The sequence below is a fragment of the Salvelinus fontinalis genome, chromosome 18 (genome assembly GCF_029448725.1).
Source record: "Salvelinus fontinalis isolate EN_2023a chromosome 18, ASM2944872v1, whole genome shotgun sequence".
Classification (NCBI taxonomy): domain Eukaryota; kingdom Metazoa; phylum Chordata; class Actinopteri; order Salmoniformes; family Salmonidae; genus Salvelinus; species Salvelinus fontinalis.
Genome location: NC_074682.1, coordinates 24,304,149 through 24,330,280, shown reverse-complemented (window position 1 = coordinate 24,330,280; position 26,132 = coordinate 24,304,149). Strand labels below are relative to the sequence as shown.

General features: G+C 41.6%; 1 protein-coding gene across 12 annotated transcripts in view; it reads left to right on the top strand.

Moving 5' to 3' along the window:
• Nucleotides 1-2,670: 2,670 nt before the first annotated feature.
• The window catches only part of LOC129815188 (paired box protein Pax-7-like), a 75,393-nt gene continuing 51,931 nt past the window's right edge, over nt 2,671-26,132 (top strand). For 2 of the 12 annotated variants that reach the window (XM_055868695.1, XM_055868693.1), the window contains exons 1-4: nt 2,671-3,197; nt 4,590-4,825; nt 5,544-5,673; nt 5,932-6,060. In XM_055868695.1, the coding sequence (XP_055724670.1) occupies nt 3,113-3,197; nt 4,590-4,825; nt 5,544-5,673; nt 5,932-6,060 (580 nt within the window). In that variant the 5' untranslated portion in view covers nt 2,671-3,112. Of the gene's footprint in view, nt 3,198-4,550; nt 4,826-5,543; nt 5,686-5,931; nt 6,061-26,132 lie in introns of all 12 variants that reach the window. The other 10 variants (XM_055868689.1, XM_055868687.1, XM_055868692.1 and 7 more) reach the window with 7 other exon arrangements.

The window sequence follows — 26,132 nt, the reverse complement described above, 5'->3', positions numbered from 1 at the left end:
GTTGATATTGACATTGTTAGGCCTAATACTATATTATGTGTAACATTGTTTTAAATAAAACTAACCAATATTATCAGCATTATCATGGTTATCAGCATTTTTGTTAGAATTGTATTTAGGCCTACATAAAGATAGACATAGGGGGGCTCTCAATATCAACCAAAATAACCCACACTAAAGAAAGAACAACATGTGAATGTTTACTGTTTATTGATTTTATAATATTTAAATAAAAATGTTCCAATCCTTTTACATGAATTTCAATAAAGCAGACACAAACTTGAACTGATACTTGAAGTAAAAAATAATAAAACACACTTGAGGGGAAGGTGATTTATATTCGTATTTTTATCGTGAGAGAGAGCGAACGTATTGGTAACATGCCTCCTCGCTAAAGGCAGTAGAAAGACAGCTGATGTTTCCATCTAAAGAATGTTTTTCTAGAAAACGCTTTTGTTTGGTTTTCCTGTGATTGATGCTTTACTTAATCCAATGCTCGGTGAGTCTTCCAAGGAGGGTGAGGCGGGCTCTTTGTGCCTTCTGTCCCATGTGAAGCAAACCAAAGCGGCAGGGTTAGGGTCATAGCTGTTCCGCAGGGTACCAGGTCCTCCCCATCGGCGCATCTGCATGTGAAATCGCCATTTCACCCCTCCACACTCCCTAATTGTTGCAAAAATGATTTGTGAAATTGCCTTCCACCAGTAGTGTTTTCCACAGCAATTGTATATGCACGGCAGGCCCACGGAGTTGACACGCGACTTTCAACCTAATCTCCTTTCTTAGGCTACTTAAGAATGTAGGCTAATAGTTTTAACCTATTACTTTTATTACAATTTGCTTTAAGCTATTGCTATTTGAAAGGTCCCTATTGTAAATGTTCTCTACGCCTACCTGTTAGGCTATCGGCCTACTACCACCATAGATCGGTGTAATTACTGTAATACTCAGAAGCTTGCACGTTTAACTGAAAATTATTTGATGCTCTCAACACGCAATTTTCGGCCTAATTGAAGTTAAAATGTTAATTTCCAAAATAGAATATCGTCACCTATATTGTGGTATTGAATTCCACGGATGAAATAGCAATAGCAATAGGAACCTTGTCTGTATGAAATATTCTACCGCAAACTCATACAGGCCTATCCTACAGGTGTTTTCTGCAGAAGAGAACGCGGGTGACAGGCTAACTAGTCTATTATATTGTTATCAAATCAATAAGGAACCCCCCCCCCCCCCCCCCCCCCCCCCTATTCCCTAGACATTTGCTAAATTAGCTTACTCTGCTGAATCCAGTCTGTGAACAAACTGTAAAAATATGTATTTAAAAAAGTATTCCGCATGATTTTTTATACTACATTCATGTGAGCTATACTTTCAAAAGAATCACCTCTAATACATCCAAGTTAACTTTTTAAAATATTCAATTTAGATGTATTTATATTATATTTCTATTTGTATTGTTTTAGTTAGCTGAACATTTTCCTGTCAGATAGGCCTAAATGTTAAAATTCTGCTTTGATCATTATAGTCTATAACAATTACTTCAGTCTACAATTGAAAAGTCGTAAAAACAGATATAAACCAGATAGGGTCTTTACTAATCTTGATTATTGGTCATTGCATGAGTTGCAACTCACAGATAGGCGCTTGTTGGGCCTATTTCTACAATTTATGATGGCAAAGTTATGCCAGATCTCTTTTTCATTTTTTTTCTTCACCTTTAGCCAGGTAGGCTAGTTGAGAACAAGTTCTCATTTACAACTGTGACCTGGCCAAGATAGAGCAAAGCAGTGCGACACAAACAACAACACAGAGTTACACATGGAATAAACAAACATAAAGTCAATAATACAATAGAAAAAGTCTATATATAGTGTGTGCAAATGAGGTAGGATAAGGGAGGTAAGGCAATAGCTTGCTGAAGCACCTCAATGGTCAGTCAGTCAGTCCCTCAACGTAACGGTCGAATCTATCCCCATTGAAATGCGGGTGACGATGAGCGGGGGAATAGAGTTGCTTTTGGAGTTGGCCTAATATTCAGTTAACTTCTATAACCTTTCTTGCACTTTTCGTGTAGTCTTTTTCCCATAGTGTTGAACCTCAAATTACTATCTGATATCATAAAAAGTTTAAGCCAACTTGACCATAGCACATAATTATCTCCAAGTTTAAACTCACACACACACACACACACACACACACACACACACACACACACACACACACACACACACACACACACACACACACACACACACACACACACACACACACACACACACACACACACACACACATGCGTACATGCGTACATACATACATACATACATACATACATACATACATACATACATACATACATACATACATACATACATACATACATACATACATACATACATACATACATACAATATGGATTTGTGAATATTGTACTTACACAAATATAGATACACATTAATAATTCTTGTTTAGAATGATTCACGTGTATGGACAGAGCAAAGAAGGATTCGTGTTTTATTCAGGTTTAGTTTTGTAATGTGGAGGGAGTGATGCAATGAATTCAAAACTGCATGAGTGCGTTGCTTCCCATGCCGTTGTCTGATTGGTCGACAAGTCCGCGGCTATACCCACTCTCCCGGTCATGAATAAAATAAGGAACGTCGAGCCTATCGGCGCGCTCCAGTGTCTCCTCCTACAACGCGCGCCAAAGTTGGCCACTTATACTACTTTCAACCAGCAAACAGACGTTAAAACTAGCGGATAACGTATATCAAGGTAAAGAATTAAATAAACTTTGCCCATTTACACATTTGAGTTCAAGGTGCATCCCCTCCCTTAACACTGCACAAAACCCTTTACTAAAGGGGTCTTCTTTTACCTCACCAACTCACCAACCAGGTGACGAACATCACCGCTTTTGCTGTTGGAGGGGTTTAACTATTTAGGAGTTTCTCTGACTGGGACTACGATTTTATTGTCTGCTTTTTATCCTTTTGAGAGGAGACATTTCGTCACATCCTGTCGGCGTAGACCTACATTTTCTTGTCTGGACTTTGCACGAGTAAGAATTTGGTACCAGTGCCCACTCGGTGTTGCTTCAGTAGCTAGAATGGCTACTTTACCAGGAACAGTGCCTCGAATGATGCGCCCTGCGCCAGGCCAGAACTACCCCCGCACGGGATTCCCTCTGGAAGGTACGGCAGCTTTTTAACTTGGAAAACATTTCTCGAGAGTTGCAACAAAAAATAACTCGTCATCTTAGAGGGAGGTTATAGCTCATCTTCGTGAAAGATTAAGAAATATTAGGCAATTGTGTTTTTGATTTGTTGTAGCTCATCTTTGTTAAATATTAGACAATTGTGTTTTATATTGTCTATTAATTTAGGTCTAGGCTACTATACAGGGAAAATTAAATTGTTGTGTTACAGAATAGACAGCCTAACATTGCTAGACAGGCCTAGATGTTGATTGTAGAAGTATAGGCCTACTTTAAATGGATTATTTCTAGTGTTTGTTATGTTTACCTCACTGACAATACGGATGATCAAAATGTTACTTCATAGAATTTTGAATGCGTAATAGGCCTATCCTCCTGATTGATTAGTGATATTTTTATGCAATTTAAAACGTACTAAACCAATGGTGACATGGTTGCTAAGATAACTTCATGAGTCAAATTATAAACTATGCGAGGAAATACAAAAAAAAGATCTAAGCAAATGCGCGGAAAAATACCAATTTGTATTTGCAGGTAGGCCTATTTATGGGAATCGGTCCCAATCACAGCCTGTTCGTGCTCAAGAGCTTTTAACGAAAATGTACAATACCAAAAGCTCCAGGATTTGTTGAAGTATCCTGTTGCTGCAAATGGAAACAAAATACACAGCAAAGAGATAGCTCAAAGGATCACATCAATATTTGTACAGCATGACTAGGAATAATCAAGGTGGAAAGTTCCACACTCTTCAGTGCCTCTTGAATACGAAATGAGATCCTCAAGTGCTCTATGGCACTAATGATACGTCCTGCCAGCCAGGCTGACTGGGAATGAGTGTGGGCAGGGTTATCTACTAAGAATGGATGGGCTGTGGGATATGTTTGGAATGTGTCTATCTTATAGTTTAGTATAATAAACCTTTGCTGCTACCAGTTCTCACAGTCTAATGTCAGAATTAGACGTTCATCCATTCGACACATCCATACAATGATTATTACTGTATTATTATCACGGTTGTGATGACGATAATGATAATTAATATTATTATGATGATTATTATAGGCGCATGATAATGGAATTTGTGCCGAAAATTGATAGTCAAGAACTACAGGCCTAGGCCTACTCATTTTGTATTGAATTATTGTCTATGTGAAATAACGCTCAAGATATTAATTAATTTAAAGTTGGCCTATATTGTACCAAACCAATTTCACATCAACATATTTAATTGTTTATCCTTAACCTAATTTCACATTGCCCTCTTTGTCATTGCATTGTTGTCTAACTTGATTTCTTGCGCATTAAACTTTAACAATTACAATATCATCAGGACAATATGCAGGACCTGAATATGTTTATTGTGGAACAGTATCAACCCCCCTGGGCCAAGGTCGGGTGAACCAGCTCGGTGGAGTGTTCATCAACGGGAGGCCGCTGCCAAATCATATCAGACACAAGATAGTAGAGATGGCCCACCATGGCATCCGACCCTGCGTAATCTCGCGACAGCTACGAGTTTCCCATGGTTGTGTCTCCAAAATCCTCTGTCGGTACCAGGAGACCGGTTCGATTCGTCCCGGGGCAATAGGAGGCAGCAAGCCTAGGGTGAGTGGAGGACTATAGTTTCTACGTTATTTCACAATCGACTTCAGCTAGCCGACACCTTGACCTGCAATCCGTGTAAGACTATCAATTCTTCTTCTTCTTCGTCAGTTATCATGTCACGTGCATTTTACACACCTGCATGCCTGCATGATGCAACCATTTCCACATGCAAACATTACGAGTTATAGCCTATAAGTTATGACTGTTGCATGGAGTGAAATACATGCAGTTTTGTGTGTGATTGATTTGTGAGGTAGCCTATGAAGACAGGAACCATACATCTCGAAACTAGGCCTTCAATCAGTAAATTGAGTAGCCTAGGCTATAGGTTCATGGCTAGAAGGTATCCAGTTTTTGTCGAATTAAACGTCAGATTTGGCTTTTCGTAGCAGGTTCAGAAAATGTACGCAGCAAGTTAGTATAATTGACGTAGCAGTTTAGGATAATTGGAGGTAAGGTTAGGAAATGGGTTAGGGTTAGCTAAAATGCACAAAATAAATCTAATTTTGACGTTAATTTAACAAAAGGACTGGGCTATAGGCCTTGAAATGTTGTAGGAAGGCATGCGTCTTAATTTCAAACTCCCCATCAGGTAAACACGTAGGCTATGTGTATTTGTATCCATATACATTACAATATCATGTTCTTCGTGTGAATTAAAAGTTGTTTCGACTTTCCTCTCTCTGTGTCTGGTCGTTGCACATGATAAAACCCACAGCAGGTATCAACTCCGGATGTGGAGAAGCGGATTGAGGAGTACAAGCGAGAAAACCCCGGGATGTTCAGTTGGGAGATCCGGGACAAGCTGCTGAAGGATGGGGTGTGCGACAGAAGCACTGTTCCTTCAGGTGAGGCTTCTGGTAAGCAACTTTTCCTTCTTATGGTGATTACTGTAAGGGGATGAGACATGAACCCCTCTACAGTCTGGTATTTAATGTGCAGTTTTTATGTATTGTACTTCTATTTTTGTAACTTTATTATTTTTCACATTGTCTTGATATGAGCTGATGAGCATATACATATGAGGAAATATACCATTCATTTACTATACAAAATACCGTCGGACTTTTTTGTTGTAATCCAAGGCCTATTTGGTTTTCTCTCAGTGAGTTCCATCAGCCGAGTTCTGAGGGCCCGATTCGGCAAGAAAGATGACGACGACGATAGTGATAAGAAGGATGAAGACGGGGAAAAGAAAACAAAGCATAGCATCGATGGTATTCTCGGTGATAAAGGTAGGCCAGCAAAGAAAAACATGGTTTACTTTGCTATAAATTGTGACTAAATCGTGTCATTCTTATTTGTCTTATTAAACAATAAAATGTTAGGCGTACTTTTATCCTATACACACACCACGATAATGCTGTATTAGGCCCATGCTAATTCCAATAGCAACATCATCATAATCAACAGCCATTATTTTTATTATTATCGTTATCGCTATTGTTGTTATTATTACATTTTAGTAGGCCTACACCCTATTCCTATTAGGCCTATATAATTAATAATTATTTTATTTATTATTTGGAGGTGGAGCTACAGTTGTTTTTTTAATCATCTTAGAATTTTCAAATAGGTCAACAATTGATTTTCAATGTATTTTTCTATGGTCAATATCTCTTGGGAAATTCTTATACTTTTATGGTAAATCGGAAAATCCTCTCGCAGATTGGCTCATTCATTCCTGCTTTGAAATCCCAGTCAGTCTTTACTCAATTACTCAATTATTTATGTGAGCCCTGACGGAAGGTAGCCTATTTAGCTCCAGAAAATGTATTTGTTTTACAAATTCCTCTCCCGCTCTTTTAACGATCTTCCTAAACGACAGCTGACAGTTGACCGGTTTGACGATCAATGTCGGTTTAGAGACACTACATCACTTGTTAGTTAAACTGAAACGAGGAGGGCATCTTCTCTGCAGCCATATCCCCGTAATACTCACGGCAATTATGTTAACGCTTGCACACATTAACTAGTTGGTAACAAACGTTTTTGAAACAAATGATTACCATTTAAAGATAACAACGCTTATTGTGAATATTACAATTTTTAACATTATAGCTAATCAGAATAAACGACATTATTTATTTAGCTAGTATTTTAAGATAACTCAAATTCATATTTTTGTATAGCCTAAGTCTATATGAAAAATGTAATTCAGTTAGTTATTGTGCCACTTGTCAGTGCGCTCTCTGTCATTGAATATAGAGGGAGAGAGAAAATCATAGTGCCTATACAAACCTGTCCTGAAAGAGACAAAGGTCGCCATTTAAGAAGATCAAACATCATTAAATAGGGTTTAGATAAGAGTTCACAAAAAGCTTTTCCCCATAAAAAAACACAGCCAAACTTATTCGAACTTGAAGATGAACTTCAGTCGCAAAACCTCTCTCCAATGACGCTTTTCTAAAGTGAAGATTCCGAGGTAGGTCTACAAAGGCAAATCTTAGAAAGCAGGGCAGCAAAAAGGGGAATTGTCCGGTCCATTCTCATTCAAAAACCCGCAACCAGAGAAAGAAAATATTTTGGACAAAGGGCAAGGGTACATATAAAGGGAAATGAATTATTCAGTATACCCCGCTGGTAGATAGTTTTGTAATATTACGGAATAATCGGTTGGAGGAGAATAGCCAACGCATTTCATGGTGCAAAACGGTGCTTTCTTTTTTTAAATGGTTTGTGTCCATTTATCCATTTAGAGGTCGGATCATTGTGTTTCTCAGCTGCATGGTGTAATGTTGGCGTTTCAGTTTGTAAACAGATAGCCTTTGGCTATAAACACTTCAGGCAAAATTACCCATTGGTAGAGCCAGCATCATTTCGGCTTCTGAATTCAAAGGGATTTTATCTTGTTCCATTCCAAGGTGAACTTGTTGCCGAATGTTTAACTGCATTTTTTCCTAATTGCTTTGCTATTTTTTCTGATGATGATTGTTCTTATTCGATGTTCAACACACGAATAGGAAACAAATGTCCGGTATGACCATGTTTACATCGAAGATTTGGTCGGCCCATGCCCTGCATTATGAAATGTTCATTTACTTGCAACAGTGTCACATCAGAATGTTGGATACCTCACGTAGGCCTACGAATGACAGCGTCAGATCTGCCTTCGTGAACTCAGAACATACCAAATGTGCTTTTTAATTCTTAAAAAGATTCGTATTTGTCCTTATACAGTTTACCATCCGGATGGCATTTAATAACGTTGAGACTTATTAGCGTAAGTAATGGAAACGTGTCTGTTGAATAGGTGGCTGTGTTGCAGTGGGGTGTAATAGCTTGCAGGCATGGTAAGAAATGTATTTATCCCCAATCAGCCCCTCACTCTCTGAGTTGGAAGCACAAACGTTATGTTGAAGGGTTTTAACGCAGATTAAATTGAGCCTTTTATTTCTTTTCACTTTCATCTCTGAGCGGAGCTCACAGTGGCTCGCCCTGGTGACACATTGACGAGATTTGTGGTTTACTTCAGAGCTCTCTAGATGTATTAAATGTGTTGATTTATTTGTCTATTTATTCATAGGCTCTATGTGAGTGTTGCATCACAGATTTATCTTCTGTGTAATCCGAAATGATAAAACAAGTAGGCTATTTTCAATGTATAATTTCAAGCAAGTTGCAATAGGCTATTTTATTTATTTATATTTAACCTTTATTTAACTGGGAACGTCAGTTATGAACAAATTCTTATTTACAATGATGCCTACCCCGGCCAAACCCTAACCCGGACGACGGTGGGAAATTTGTGCGCCGCCCTATGGGACATCCCATTCACGGCTGGATGTGATACAGCCTGGAATCGAACCAGGGTCTGTAGTGACTCCTCTAGCACTGAGATGTAGTGCCTTACACCGCTGCCACTTGGCGTAGTTTAATGGAGATAGATCACCATGATGTGTGGAGATGATAGATAGATTATATACAAGAGTTTACAGAAAGCTGTACCTCCACTGTCTTGGTATCCCTACACACGTGTTTATAAAAGGAACGCAGCCTTAGCCTATGTCATTTTGATAAGAATATTCATCCATATACGCTTTCCACCTGCCATCCTCAATAACGTGATAGTGATAGTGAGATGCTGCGATGACCCTGACAAGTTGAATTAGGCGACCAACGGGGTAAAGGGGTTAGACAAAACGCCACACGTGCATGTTCTCAATCCTGGAGAAGGTATATTGTTTGTGCATGACTGATCAGAACGCCAGGGAAAGAATGAATCCGCCCATTTTAAAGGGATAATCTATAATAACTAAACCAACAAACTGTCCTCTGTAGCCTGGAGGAATTGGTGAGGTGGAGGCAAGGGACACTTCAGCAAATCTTCGGATTACCTGTGGTTCTCAATCTAATCAAACAGAGGTCAGACGGGCTTTCTGGGCGTTGGGAAGGGATCACGAGAGAGAGCATTGGAGAGCCACTGTGGTGTTAGGCAATCCGAGGCTCCAGGCTCACTTTCTCTGTGTGCATATTCTATTAAATGATCATGGGTATCGATTAAGAACAAGGCTGTTTTATGCAAAGGATTAGTGAAGAATCACGTCATCTACGAGAACTGACAAGTTGCAGACTTTATTAAACGACAGAAACGGGCAAAACTATTTTAAATGTATAAAGACCAAAAATAAAGAAAGCTTTGAAATGAGTGTGTTCGACGCATGCATACACGCACACGCACAAACACACACGCGCACGCACACACATATCTCCTGAAATATAATGTAGCTATATTTCGGGGTCTAAAGCCGTGCTGAATGAGAAGGACAGGGGAATGAAGTAAGAGACAACTTCAAACAAATCCATCTGGAATAGTGTGTGAGAGAGATTTAATGAAAGTATGGGGAAGTTATTTAGCTATTAATAAAAAAATCCTCAGGCATTGAGAGTAACTCTATCTGCACTTTCTTGCAGCTATTTGGTTAGGTTGAAATTGAGGGAGACCCAAATGTTGGGCAGAGATAACACACCCATCATAGCCCAGACCCTGCGCTGTGCTTCACTGCATTAAACTCGGATTAACCTCCCCGCAGCCCGCTTTCGCCACATTTCACTGGAATTTACATTGGTAGATTTCTTACACACAGAGGGCAAAAGCTGAAAACCCTCGCAACAGCTAATTATATAATCGATTACGATATTATTGACAATAATAATAGAATATAATAATATAAATAATACGAATAGCCTAATAATAGCCCAATAATAATATTATTATATATTAATAATAATAATATGTTCTGGTTCAAAACAATATATTAGTTGTAATTAAGAAATCACATTTAACTATTTAAAAACGTTTGTAAATATTTTAAATCAATTATAGCCTACTAAAGACAATAGGCTTCCAATTTCTGTCAAATAATGTAAATTAGAGTCTACTGTAAGCATGCCTGGTTATTTTATGGAAACGGACAGTTAAAATCACGATAAAGACCATGGTGTAATCCTGGAACCAATCAAATTACCCAAGCCGGTCATAATTAGATTTCAAATAGGTTTGTTAGGAAAGCTTTGTCTTGATTTTGATAGGACACTGAATTTTGAGACTCAAAACGCATAAATCAGTCACTGACATAGGCTAAAGACTCCACGCTCTCCAAAACTAACACAATCATTGGTAATTTATGCTAAATCGTTTGTACCGAAGCCGATTTCTTCGACAGTGAACAATATTTAGCAGGGGTCATGGTTTACAAGCTTTTATACAATTAACAGTATGGACCCCTTTAATCGTTACCCGCCACTGTGATAAAGGAACAATATTTTCACACCTCGAGTTGGTATCTGAACACACGGTGATTTATAGCCTATGTCACGGGGCTGATTTCTAAATAACACGTCAACGGATGGTAATGACACGTTAAACGGATACAGAAAACATTTGAACGATTAGGTCTCGATTCGTTCTCTCCTCGGGAGGAGCGTTAACGCGCAATTACTGTTTTGGGTGACCTGTGAATTTGAGGGGGACCCCGAATTTGTCATGTACAGGATTTTCGTTCTCCGCAGTCTTGTTAAAAATATACTAATAATAATAGAGAGCAAGCCAAGGAAATATAGAAAGTAGATGAGGACAACTCGATCCTTATGCTTCTCAGAAACATTATTGTTGCGGCACAAACACAATGGTGGTTCATCGTATTACAAACTGACAGACAGTGTTTAAAAGCCATTTGGCTGGTCTGGTCTTTTAATTAAAGCAATGTTTGCCACGTGGGACAAGTCCTATCATGTGCACACTACTTAGGGGAATGGTTTTCCATCTCTTGTGGGATTCTCCAAAATGGACAATCTTCCCTCTACAGCTATTTAAGGGACTTTGAGAAGTGTAGAAGAAGACATGGGAATTTCTACCTCATTTATAAAGACGAGTTCAGAATCCTTTCCTGCTTAATAACTTAAAAGGATTTCATTTCCCGGCTCATTTACTGTACATTGTTATTGGATACGATATAGGATTCCAAGGTTAACATTTCATGCTTGAAAAATATAAAAATATTGGCCTATACTGTGATTCATAAGTCTTTCAAAACTAAATTTAAGATACATCATCACTTTAGGATCTTTTAATCCGTGCATGTTTTCGTGGTCCTCGTTGTTGTTTATGATGTTGTTGTTGTTGATGATGATGATCTTTTTAATCTAGACTAGACTACTCACTTCACATTTCCTTAATGTGGTCGATACTTTTGCAGCCGTTTTGTTTGAACCACGGTATTTAGTGTACATGGGGGGTTGCAGAACAGATTTTCGGACAAAAATCATATGGCACAAATTATGAAGAATTGCCCTCAAGGCCCCGGTTATAGCAATAGTGTGCAGGATGTTCCTGTCATTTCCGCCTGTGTTTTACTTAACCTATTTTCAATAGAACTTGTGTTGACCCTATCGCACGTTTCTTTTAATGAGAATATCATAGTATAGTTTTTCAATAATGATATAGATATATGGTCTGTCTTGACACTTTGGTTATGTGTGCCTCTTATGTGCGTCCACACACATACTTCAGGGATATATCATGCTCGAAAAACAGCTATCCAGAGATATATGATGTTCTTGCATTATGGTGATGGGTGCTCCAGACACTTGAGTCAAATTCTATTTTGGTGGAATGCTTTGTCAATACCCTTGTTCCAACGTAATTATGTCATAATTAAAATAGAAATGGTTGTTTTTATCAAAATGTTATTTTGGTGCATATTGCCTTTCCTGTGTTGCTTCAGTTACTTGCAACAGGTGGGCTGCATGCAATTATGTATATAAGGCATCATTGGCTGGATGCAGGTACACAGGCCTGGACTGAAAGTCCTGGACAAAAGGAACACCTTTGTGAGAATCCTGTTCATTGACTACAGCTTAGCATTCAACACTATAGTGCCCTCCAATAAGGACCCTGGGATTAAACACTTCCTTCTGCAACTGGATTCTGGACTTCCTGATGGGCCGTCCCCAGGTGGTGAGAGTAGGCAACAACACATCCACCACGATGACCCTCAACACGGGGCCCTCAGGGGTGCATGCTTAGTCCCCTCCTATACTTCCTGTTCACCCACGATTGCGTGGCCGCGCACTACTCCAACATCAACGACGGTGGTAGGTTTGATCACCAATAACGATGAGACACTTACAGGGAGGAGGTCAGAAACCTAGAAGTGTGGTGCCAGAACAACAACCTCTCTCTCAACGTCAGCAAGACAAAACGCTGATTGTGGACTACAGGAAACAGAGGGCCAAGTACTCCCCCATTCACATCGACAGGGCTGTAGTGGAGCGGGTTGAGAGCTTCAAGTTCCTCAGTGTCCACCGTTAAGGAACTATCATGGTCCACACACACAAACACAGTCATGAACTGGGCACGACAGTGACTCTTCCCCCCCAGTGGGTGTTGCATTTATACTTTTCATCAGTATATAATGCTAAATTTTCCCAAACGAGTCACTAGTTTAAAGCTATTGCATGACTAATTTCAGTTTCATTTTTTTTGTTTAACTTGAGCATGGCTGGTATAGACACCTCTGTGCCCTGCAATTTGCAAGAGGTTGAATGTATCTCACCAGAGAGAGCATCTGAGCGAGCGAAACAGCACCCTTCTGTCTCTGTATTTGTAGGCCATCTATCTGATGTTGTCTGGTCCAAAAGAGTATGACATTGTTGCCGCCAGTAGCATTGAATGTAAGGGAAGCCAGTGAGCATTTGGACTCCCTTAATAAAAAATAAAATAACAGCCAATCAGCTTTGAACTAAACTGAGTGAGCTGGTCCTGGCGCACCAAAAAAAAGTGTCAAGGGATGCCAGTTTGAATTTGGCGTCACTCCTATCAAATCGCATTGAGAGCGTTGGTCAGAAACAACTTGAATTGTTGCATCTTGTTGTGTAGTTATCCTCCGGTGACTAGAGCTAGATAAAGTTGGCCCTTTCCTATATTAGCAATGGATGGGGATAGGGATTTGGACTTGTGGTTTTACTTAGTTCTCTGTACTGGCCAATGATTATAATGGTGATTCTGATCCAACCATTCATTCATACATTGTTCCCCTGGCCTGAGAGTGTCACACCCTGGCCTTAGTATTATTGGTTTTCTTTATTATTGTAGTTAGGTCAGGGTGTGACATGGGTAATGTTTATGTTTTGTTGTTTTGGGTGTTTATTTGATAAAGGGGTTAATGGTTGTAGTGTATGGTTTTGTGTTGAGTGTAGATGTCTAGTATTGTCTATGGTGGTTAGTATTCTAGGAGAGTCTATGGTTACCCGAATGAGTTCCCAATTAGAGACAGCTGATTTCGGTTGTCTCTGATTGGGAGCCTTATTTAGGGTAGCCATAGGCTCTCATTGGTTGTGGGTAATTGTCTATGTAGAACGTTTGTAGCCTTTATGTATGTGCACAACGTTTGTAGCTTCACGTCGTTTTGTTGTTTTGTTAAAGTGTTTTGTGTCGTGTTCATCTTCGTTGTGTTTAATAAAAGAAGATGGCTTATTTTTCAAGTGCTGCGTTTTGGTCCGTCAATCCGCCACACGATCGTGACAGAATTACCCACCATAGGACCAAGCGGCATGGAAGGCGGCAACAGGACCTACCACCAAAGGATTTCTGGACATGGGAGGAGATACTGGATGGTAAGGGGCCGTGGGATCAACCTGGAGAATATCGCCTCCCTCGTGAAGAGCTGGAGGCAGCGAAAGCCGAGAGGAGGCGATATGAGGAGGCAGCACGGAGACAAGGCTGGAAGCCCGTGAGTACAACCCAAAAATTTCTTGGGGGGGGCCTTAAAGGGAGTGTGGCGAAGTCAGGTAGGAAACCTGCGCCTACTCCCTGTACTTACCGTGGAGAGCGAGAGTACGGGCAGACACCGTGTTACGCAGTAGAGCGCACGGTGTCTCCTGTACGCGTGCATAGCCCGGTTCGGTACATTGCAGCTCCACGTATCGGCCGGGCTAGACTGAGCGTTGAGCCATATGTCATGAGGCCGGCCCAACGCATCTGGTCACCAGTGCGTCTCCTCGGGCCGGCGTACATGGCACCAGCCTTACGCATGGTGTCCCCGGTTCGCCTACATAGGCCGGTGCGGGTTATTCCACCTCCCCGTACTGGTCAGGCGACGGGGAGCATAGAACCAGGTAAGGTTGGGCAGGCTCGGCGTTCAAGGGAGCCAGTACGCCTGCACGGTCCGGTATTTCCGGCGCCACCTCCCCGCCCCAACCCAGTACCACCAGTGCCTCCTCCACGCACTAGCTATATGGTGCGTGTCTCCAGCCCTTTACCACCAGTGTCTAAACCACGCACCAAGCCTCCTGTGTGTCCCCAGAGTCCTGTGCGTCCTGTTGCTGCTCCCCGCACTAGCCCTGAGATGCGTGTTCCCAGCCCGGTGCCACCAGTCCCGGCACCACGCACCAGGCCTACAGTGCGCCTCAGCCGGCAGGAATCTGCCGTCTGCACAGCATTGACTGAACTGCTCGTCTCCCCAGCGCCATCTGAGCCATCCGTCTCCCCAGCGCCATCTGAGCCATCCGTCTCCCCAGCGCCATCTGAGCCATCCGTCTGCAATGAGCCTGCAAAGCCGCCCGTCTGCCATGAGCCTGCAAAGCCGCCCGTCTGCCATGAGCCCACTGAGCCGTCCGCCAGACAGGAGCCGCTAGAGCCGCCAGCCAGACAGGAGCCGCTAGAGCCGTCCGTCAGACAGGATTTGCCAGAGCCGCCAACCAGACAGGGTCTGCCAGAGCCGCCAACCAGACAGGATCTGCCAGAGCCGTCAACCAGACAGGAGCAGCCAGATCAGTCAGCCAGCCATGAGCAGCCAGATCCGTCAGCTAGCCATGAGCAGCCAGATCCGTCAGCTAGCCATGAGCAGCCAGATCCGTCAGCTAGCCATGAGCAGCCAGATCCGTCAGCTAGCCATGAGCAGCCAGATCCGTCAGCTAGCCATGAGCAGCCAGATCCGTCAGCTAGCCATGAGCAGCCAGTTCCGTCAGCTAGCCATGAGCAGCCAGATCCGTCAGCCAGCCATGAGCAGCCAGATCCGTCAGCTAGCCATGAGCAGCCAGATCCGTCAGCTAGCCATGAGCAGCCAGATCCGTCAGCTAGCCATGAGCAGCCAGATCCGTCAGCCAGCCATGAGCAGCCAGATCCGTCAGCCAGCCATGAGCAGCCAGATCCGTCAGCCAGCCATGAGCAGCCAGATCAGTTAGCCAGCCATGAGCAGCCAGATCTGTCAGCCAGCCATGGGCTGTCCCTCAGTCCGGAGCTGCAGTCCCTCAGTCCGGAGCTGCAGTCCCTCAGTCCGGAGCTGCCATTCCTCAGTCCGGAGCTGCCCCTTACCCTGGAGCTGCCCCTTCCCCTGGTGCTGCCCCTTACCCTGGTGCTGCCCCTTACCCTGGTGCTGCCCCTTACCCTGGTACTGTCCCTGACCCTAGTACGGCCCCTGACCCTGGTACTGCCCCTGATCCTGGTACTGCCTCTTACCCTGGTACTGCCCCTTAGTCTGGAACTGCCCCTGAATGCAATGGGGTTCATGTGGAGGGGGGTCGTTTGGAGAAAGCATAGGAGGTGGTTAGGTACTGTGGTGACGAGGGGACCGCGACCAGAGCCGGAGCCGCCACCGTGGAAGGAAGCCCACCCAGACTCTCCCCTAGACTGTGTATGGTGCGCCCGGAGTTCGCGCCTCAAGGGGGGGGTTATGTCACACCCTGGCCTTAGTATTATTGGTTTTCTTTATTATTGTAGTTAGGTCAGGGTGTGACATGGGTAATGTTTATGTTTTGTTGTTTTGGGTGTTTATTTGATAAAGGGGTTAATGGTTGTAGTGTATGGTTTTGTGTTGAGTGTAGATGTCTAGTATTGTCTATGGTGGTTAGTATTCTAGGAGAGTCTATGGTTACCCGAATGAGTTCCCAATTAGAGACAGCTGATTTCGGTTGTCTCTGATTGGGAGCCTTATTTAGGGTAGCCATAGGCTCTCATTGGTTGTGGGTAATTGTCTATGTAGAACGTTTGTAGCCTTTATGTATGTGCACAACGTTTGTAGCTTCACGGTCGTTTTGTTGTTTTGTTAAAGTGTTTTGTGTCGTGTTCATCTTCGTTGTGTTTAATAAAAGAAGATGGCTTATTTTCCAAGTGCTGCGTTTTGGTCCGTCAATCCGCCACACGATCGTGACAGAGAGGATGGACGTTCAATATGGAGCTAGTAGGAGGCTAATGTTAACTAGCTAACGTTGCCCATGAAAGGAAGTTAGGCTAGCGAGCAATCATTTTAGCCAGGTAGCCTTGGACAACAAAACAAATATGTACTTCATGACAGAGTGATAGACCATTTTGTCAACATGAAAGAGAGGAGGAGGTCATTGGCCCTTCTCTACAAGTAGGGTGAGTCAACATGTTTTTCTATGTGCACAAACGCGCACGGACACCCACACACACACACACAGATATCAGAACCATGGACAGCCACATCATATTTAGTTTATGTTGATTGGACAAACTTGTTTTTGGTATCTTTTAGACTAAGCATAGGTGATTTGATGATGTTGAAGTTGAAATGGTGCTGGAATAGTGGAGGCAGCTGCTGTTTTCTTTGCGACTTGCGGTAACTCTCTGTGGTTCTAAATCAATAGTTGTTTACTGGTCTGAAAATGTCAGAAACATTAACTTGCTTGACAATGCTGTAGGTCATGTAACTGTTTGCTACATGCAATATGCTTTGTGGAATTCACCAGACAGAGGTTGCTATAGTTTTGTGATGAAACAAAGGTGTGGTTGAAACAAAGGTGTGGTTTATTCTGCCACTGTGTCTTCTTATTGTCTCGGCCTTAGGTCTATATAACACGGTCACAAGGCATATGAATTAGCAGGTTATAGAGCAAACAACACAATTATCACAACACATAGGTTGTAATATGGCTTTATTTTCGGGCTTCCCAGTGATTCTACCCATGCAACGCTACTGCCTACAAATCCAGCTCATTGCAGTTCCCCCTGTAATTCATCTTGGTGTCCCATAGAGAGGGCCACATGTAGGCTTACCCAAGGTAGGTGATCTTAATGCTTTCAGACAATTTTTCCAAAACTTGTCTCAAATAATGCTGCATGATGGCGCCACTGCAAGAAAGCACCGTTTTCAGTCAAAAATATAGACTAAACGAATAATGATAATACAATTATGATGGTAATGACACAATGTAGGATACTGTTATTACTATTCACCTATTATTGAACAAACACGAAATAACGAGATTCTCATCAACATAATCCAGCGATTCTTACATTGCAATGCACCTGGGGCATTTATATTGTAGGCCTATTCATTGAGCAGGTTGACACAAATATGAAGGTGTCGGCCTACCATATCTTTTTCAACAAAAATAATATAATTCGGCACATATAATAGTATTTGGTCTTTAGATTTGTTTATTTTTCTCTTGCTGCTAATGTTGAGCATGGCTATGCATACATTTACATCATGCCTATAATGCTTTTAAAATTATATGATTCTTATTTTCTTCTTCTTCTTCTTCTTCTTCTTCTTATTAATAAAGGTATCCATTATTAATTAGCAATAAGATTGATGGATGTTGCCTTCTGTGGCATTCTACGAAACACTCCATTATGTGGAGACTGAGACTACTAAGGATGACAGTGGTAAGCTAGGGATCAAGAGTTTGGCTCGGAAATTATAACTTGACCAGCTTTTCCTTTTCTAATACTAACTCGTTTAACTTGTCAGATCTAATTAGGGCGTTTAAATGCTCAAGTGCATCGGTGGGAAATGTGCATCGGTGGGAAACAGTAGGCGGTTGGTCAGGGCCAGCCAATGCGGCTTTCAAGTCTTTTTGGGGAGACCTAGAAAGGGATGATTATGAGAGCGCTTCGAATTGGACTGCTCGATGGATAATCTTTTTTTCTTCAAAAGTTTCTACTACTGCGTCAATTATGGCCATCAAGCGGGCTAAACAGGGCAGTCCACATATGGACTTTGGCGGTGCTTTCTAATTAGGTATGAAATTAATTACAATAGACATCTATTAAAGTCTTTAAAGTTTGCAAAAATTAACACAGTTTAAAAGGTGTAACAGTGGATTAATGGCTTACAGCCAATATGACATTTTATTGCATCCCCATGATTTGCGCTCCCTGTCTAATGGATGTCCTGGACATCTTATAACCCCCCAAATATTTATTAACATCTTAATAGGCTTTTTCGATAGTGTTTTTGATAGTGTTTACAAAATTGTTATTTCAAAACTCAAGTGTAGACTATAATTTGCTGCCTGATCAGGCATCCCCATGAGACTAATATATTATCTGAGTTTGTCTGTGTTTGTCTTTTGAATATAGTTTTGGGTTTTCCATTGCATAATAGATTTCGGAGCTTGAATCATCCTCTCTCTGGTTTAGAAGAAGTGGAAATTCAATTGTCTCCGTTCCCTTTTTGAAAGCATTTTTCTTCTAATTGAATACCTTTTTTCTTGTATTGGGACTAAACCCCTTCTGATGTCTGACAGCCTAGTCTCTCCATTGTCAGCCGAATGGCCACTAGAAAAGGAGGAGAGAAAGAAGAGGGAGGAGAAAAGAACCTTCTGTTATTTTCTGTCTTGAGACTCGCTGTATAGGCTATTCAGGCAAGTTGATGAACTCCTCCAAAAAGTTTATTAAGGGTCTGAAAACAATAAGAACTAAAGCCTTTAGGCACCCAGGCAGACAGTTTATAAACTAGCTACTATTGTGTCTCAAAGGCAGATGCATGAACACTTTTGAATGGGGCCTTCAAACTGACACGATCCGGCTGGACAGCAGCAGTTTAAAAGGAAAGGGTTCTTCTGCTGCAGCTCAGATCTCGCCTTTCCTGCATTAACATACACTGCAGAAGAGAGGGAGGGAGAGAAGGATCTGGGCAGGCACTGACTGTCATGGCCAGGGTGATTTTCTCCCTGCACACTTAGAAATACTACACATAATAGCCAGACAGTTGAATATTCTTCAAATTCATTCAACTTAATGACAAATTGACAATAGTCCTCTTCCATGAAAAAACAACAGTGCATTTTCCCATTCCTCAGTCAGTTCTGTAAGGAAATTGTAACATCGACTACTGGTAGTGGTAAGAATCTAATAGTAAGCTAAATGTAATTTTTTACACCCATTCTTATTTTCTTATTTCCACTGTAGACAAAGAGATCAGCTAGCAGTTTTATCTCAGATAGATGCAGTGGTAAATTATGTGCTGTGGTTAGCTGTGTTTTAATGTAATAGAATTATTTAAAACTATTTTTTTCAGTTTTTGCTCTGTTGGAAAGCAATCTTTAGTTCATATTCTGACTGGAACACTGTTAATGTTCTTAACAAGGAGATAACAGATTACTGAGATTAGTGTTAATGTTCTTAACAAGGAGATAACAGATTACTGAGATTACTGTTAATGTTCTTAACAAGGAGATAACAGATTACTGAGATTACTGTTAGTGTTCTTAACAAAGAGATAGCAGATTACTGAGATTACTGTTAGTGTTCTTAACAAGGAGATAACATATTACTGAGATTACTGTTAGTGTTCTTAACAAGGAGATAACAGATTACTGAGATTACTGTTAATGTTCTTAACAAGGAGATAACAGATTACTGAGATTACTGTTAGTGTTCTTAACAAGGAGATAACAGATTACTGAGATTACTGTTAATGTTCTTAACAAGGAGATAACAGATTACTGAGATTACTGTTAGTGTTCTTAACAAGGAGATAACAGATTACTGAGATTACTGTTAACGTTCTTAACAAGGAGATAACAGATTACTGAGTGGCTTTTTCTTTTTCTTTGAATAACCTGATGCATTGATTTACTGCGGGATTTTGAGAAATATCACAATAATGTTGTTGTATACATCAAAACACATTAGTCCCCTTCTTTTTATTTGATAAAGGTGTGTCACTTTCTATCCCTCTCTCTATCTCTTATTACCTCTAGGTTTTTTAACGTTTTTTTACACATCTTTATTTATCAAGTTCAAAAAGTTCAAATATACATCATAGAACACCATGTGAACAATCCTTGACATCATGACCTCTCTTTCACTGTCTTTCTCTGTCCAGCCCTTCTCTTTAGCCAAGTCAGTTGCTGGATCTCTGCTTCCCATAATCAGAGGGATTCCTGTGATTTGTGACCCCTGGAGCATCTAGCTCGTAGAACGCAGGGCCCCAAACAGTCCCGGCCTGATCTGGCAGGTGTCAACATTAGCAACACAATCGCACCCCAGTCCAGTGCCCCTTACCCTAGCCCCAGCGCCACATTGAACGCAAACTATGTGAGGCCCAGTGAAAAGAAACATATAAATGGAGTGGGCAGGGGAGGATAGAAGAGGGGGAGGACAAGGGAGAGATTACACTCTCAGACAGCTATTAGCAGGGATAAGGCTTTTCTAAACAAACAAAAAACGAGACGATCAATACTGTGTTAGTTTACCAAGTGGAGTCATGATGGGCTCTGGAGTATTTCTCTCTTCTTCTGTTGTTTTTCTCAACTTCTCAAACGTCTGTGGTTTGGTTCGTATTGGCAATCCAATTTAGTCTGGAGTCCTTGGAGACCTATTTCTTTTTGTGGCCAGTGATTTGTTAATGGTTGGTTTGCTCCAGCCCGTGGCTAGTTCATTCATAGATTTAGAGCTGTAATGAATTCTGGTTGGCGGGTATTAACGTTGATAGTGGACAATCACTGGGCTGTCCAGAGGAAAGCAACATTCAGTGATAACAGGACCACTGGCCCTTGGGGACCACAGCCCTTCTCTCTCATTAGACAAAGACAGAGGTGTCACTTTAAACACACTAGAGGGATTGGAAAGGGAATGAGTAGACATTTGGACTGTTGCTGCTCTTGAGTGGGTATCTGTCTTGACAAGAAAAGCAATGTTTTTTAAAGCCCATTTATTTCTCACTCACTGCTGATTCTAGGCCAAGCCACCAGAAGAGACAAGGGTTCTCCTCAGTGGTGGAGATTAGTTGGAAAGGTTTCAGTAGTAGGAGACCTGTAGTATTTGTTTTTGGAAGAGACAACAATCTCATTTAATTGTTTGGTTTGATATATCCCCTTGACACCCTCTTCGAGGTCTCTTGAAAAAGAAAATAGGGGGCCTTTTGTTTGATCTTTTTGGTGTGTGTAGCATGTACTGATTCAGGGGTACAACTGACTAGGTATCCCCCTTTCCGTTTCCCTACTCCACAACTCTCATGAGGAGGAGCAAGTAGTTGTGGTGTTTGTTGGGTGCCGCTCATTGTTCCTGCGGTAATGATATAGCAACACAAACAGCCCCTGAACAATATCTCTTTGGAAGCTGCCAATAACACAGCCTTGGCTAAGCCTTTACCATTTGCAGCAATAAACAAGCACACATCAACCCACCCAATGACCTCCTGAAACAATGGGGTTTGTTGTCATGAAATACCCATCATTAGTGTTGGCCAGCAATAAACTGGTCCTAGTCGTTCAGGATATTGAGATCACAAACTAGTGGGGAGTAGCCCCTGGTGTGGCCTAGTACCACTGTCCTATCCAGCAGACAAGCTCAGGGTCAGAGGGAGGAATAAGGGACAGACAAGTTTCATTATTTGATCAAAATTGAACCAGGTCTTTTTATGAAATTATTTCAAATAATGTTTTTGATATAAAAAAAATTATACTGTACTTGAATTTTTCTTGCTCTTAAACCACATAATAGTTGCTCAATGCTGATGGATAGTGACATACAAGTAGACCACATACATTTGGTTATATGAATGGCCCGTGAATCTGTAAACAGTCATTATTATTTTCGCTCTCTGTTTTTATAGCATGTCTATGCAGGCCTTACAGATCATGAGCCAAACCAGCATGCAATGGCATCTTTGATTTCTGCCTTAAAGCTTCCATCAGATAAAAAGACTGTTCTATTTTGTATTTATGATCCCATTAGACAGAACACCTGTCTCTGTAACGTTCCTATTGGTTCCTGCCCTACTAGCAGTGCTCTGTCACCAGTGTTTTATATGAGAGCATGCATTACAGTACTGCACCCGTAAAACCAGCAGCTCTCACTTTTTCCACTCAAAGCCCCCCGTATATCTACTTTGCTTCAAATATGAGCTAGATTTGATGAATATCTAGAAATCTCTTCACATAATACAACTTCTCAGTATTTACTATCAAGTTTTGCTATTGTTTGCTTGTGATTCACAGTCATGTAATTTTATTTTATTTATTTATTTAAAAAAAAAATTTTTTTATCCCATTTTCGCCCCAATTTTCGTGGTATCCAATCGCTAGTAATTACTACCTGGTCTCATCGCTACAACTCCCGTACGGGCACGGGAGAGACGAAGGTCGAAAGCCATGCGTCCTCCGAAGCACAACCCAACCAGCCGTACTGCTTCTTAACACAGCGCGCCTCCAACCCGGAAGCCAGCCGCACCAATGTGTCGGAGGAAACACCGTGTACCTGGCCCCCCTTGGTTGGCGCGCACTGCGCCCGGCCCGCCACAGGAGTCGCTGGAGCGCGATGAGACAAGGATATCCCTACCGGCCAAACCCTCCCTACCCCGGACGATGCTATGCCAATTGTGCGTCGCCCCACGGACCTCCCGGTCGCGGCCAGCTGCGACAGAGCCTGTGACTCTGGTGGCGCAGTTAGCACTGCGATGCAGTGCCCTAGACCACTGCGCCACCCGGGAGGCCCCTCAGTCATGTAATTTGACTCAAGATTCATTGCTAGTCCAAACATATTTTGTCTCACTCAGTTGAACATATTGGAATCGGTTGTTATTTTTCACTTCCAATTGTCCAGTCTTGTTTTGTTTGGATTTGGTTTCTACTGTGTAGACTATATTTAGATGGTTTGTGCTGCTGAGGAAAATATGCAGTGATGACCAGCACATGAATCCCATGCATTTAATCATAACAAAATATGAAGGCGGAGAGTGTAATAACTGGAACCATTGACACAAATAGATCTTTCTTGGGTGATTAAGCCATTGTAATTTTGACAAACAGTAGAATTGAGAGTGGCTAGAGAAATTATTAATGCATATGACATATGAATGAATACAGTACAGCAGGCTATCTGGCTTCCTTTGTTGTCTCCTCAGTGCATTTTATAATGGGTGTACTGTTCATTTCCTCAGAATTTATTTTAAAACGTTTCTTCCGATTTGCCTTGGCTGTCAGAATCGTCAGTGTTTGACAGCTGGCACAGATCAGGACATTGTGTTGCATTACGCCAATGTGTGGCATTAGAAAACACAACAAGCATTTCTGGCTAATTTTATTACAAAACAGGAATAGCCCCCATAATGTGCAACAGTAATTACGTTTAGAGCAGTGTGCCCAGCTCTCTTAGTGATGAATGAGAGACATTGACCATGGTCTGCTAGTTTAAAAATCGCCATTAGCCTATGCTACTTAGGTCCAGAACATTTCCCATTTTATGCTCCTAATCTGCCTTGCAACTGCAATCTTCATTTGTTTTAATTGGGCTTGAGGACGTTTTTTAAAAAATGCACAAAGACAATAAACATGTTCCCGTAAGTGTTGCAAATCAGAATTGTGTTTTTTTCCACACAGTTAAATTGTTATGGAGAGAGTTGAAACGGTGGGGTGGAGCTGCCATTCTAGCCTGCAAAATAACTTCAAATGGTGCCTGGTCCTCCATTTTCAACTAATGGGCTTATTTCTGCATCCTCTGTCAATCTCTCCTTGGGGAATATGTACTCTCATTTCAAAAAGCTTTGCTTTTCCGTTACATTGTAAAGCCACACTATGGAGCACAGATTTCAAATGTTAATATCAAGCACTGTGACGACTTACTGATGTCCCCCTCCAACCCTCTAAACAGGAAATATTATTCTTGGATCCTCAGGAACTATTTGGAAATACGCTAGTGTTTGTTCAGTTAGAATTTACTGAATCTCATTCAAGTTTATGAAGCAAAATGAAAGAGTGAATCATCGGTCACTTCTTTAATTCTTGCTTATATGATCTTGAGATAGTCTGTCTTTCACAATCAATTGTTTGCTTGTTGATTTATTTGTTTACAGTGTTTGTGCACGTAGGTTATTACCTCAGTAATTCAGTGTCAGACTCATACCCAGCATCATGATCCATTACGTTTCCTATTTAGGCCTTATGTTTGCTGTGTCCCATGTGTGTAGTAATAGAGGCATCATTAGTATAGGGGTTAACCTCCTGGGACCATTAGGTGGTTATTGTCAGATTTATGGTGTGTTGTGTAGTGGTATGTCCCTTAAACAAGACTGCCAACATGTTTTAAAATGGTGGACGTTGTTGGCAATTCTACACAATTGCTGTGTTTATGGATTATGGATATTATGTTTGGGGATTTTGTACTTTTATATTCCCTTGACTGTGATAAAAAAGACTTCACTTCACAGACACCATCACTACTCTTCCAGCTGTCCCTTGCACCATAAAAACCTGCACAATGACAAATATTTACGGTCTGACATTGTCCAGAAAATTAGGAAGCATTCCGGGGGCATGAAAATTGTCTGCTGTGCATTCCTATTCTGTGTAAAGTAATCTCTCCTTGGCTTTGTTGAGAAAATGAGTTGTTCCTCCCAGATGCCTCCACTCATAGCCCTGAGTTACTGTTTGATTTCCTGGGTAGGTTCAGGAGCCTTTGTTGGAGGACGGGGGCTCTAGTTCCAGTGCCAGTTAGCAGGGACCATTTCATTACTTTTGCTGTGACCTCAATTAGCATGGATCCCAGGGAATGGCTTCCCATTGGACACCAGAGTACCTGGTGTGAAGCTGGGCTCAGTAGCAGAGAGCGACACCGCTTTAAGGAGAGAGTGCATTTTACTCCTGGTATCATAGCCACATAAAGTTTTTAGTTGTTACTTAGTTCCAAGTTAAAGTTCTATTATGTCTAACACACTTGTTTGTGAAAACTTTCCAAAATATCCATCAGAATTGTAATATAAGTTTTTGCATTGAAAAACTACAACTACAACAACGTTTGTTTGTTAATTTTGTCTTTGTGCAAATAACAACAATGTAACAAAAGGGAAATCTTAAGATTTGATAAAAGTATGAATATACTAGTCTACCCGCTTTCTGAGAAACACCATTTTCTCCCACACAATAAGAAGGCCTTTCTGAAAAGGACTACGATCATATTGTTAGTAATATCTCACGTCCAACTGGTAGATTGTATGTATAAAAAAGAAGAATCCACCCTTCATGCCCTTCACGGTTTCACACTCAGGCAGAGAGAGCAGAGCAGAGGCCTGGGGAGTCAATATGTCAGCGTTTATGGATGCCCCGCAGAGCTGCACAGGGCTGTCAGGCCTCTATTCATGCTCTAATGGCCCCCTGAGGAGTTTGTCTCTCTGGGCTGAAAGGGCCGGGAGGCCCAGTGGACGCCCTGTTGTTGAAGGTGAGCGTGTGCTCTCATGGACGCGCTGCGCCTTCATCCATATGACAAGAGCCATAAAAGAGCATAGCTTTTCGCTGCTTCTCCCTCTCTTCTCTCCTTTCTCCACTCCTCGTTATTTTTTGCCCGACCCCAAAAAAAGAAAATGGGGCTAATTGTTTGATGTGAGAACCAAAGATTACAGAGCCTCATGTCTTTCTTCCTCCCCTTGCCCTTTTCTCCTGTTTTGCAGGCACTCTCTCCTTTCTAAGGAATGTGATTCTATCGCAGAGCATAGAAAAGACAAGTATCGGAATTGTCCTTTGGAATGTAGATCGGAGGGAAAATAGACACATTTTTGACAGTGGCAATGAGACACAAGAAAACACTTGAAGGTCGCATTTTTGGTTGGATGTGAGGCTC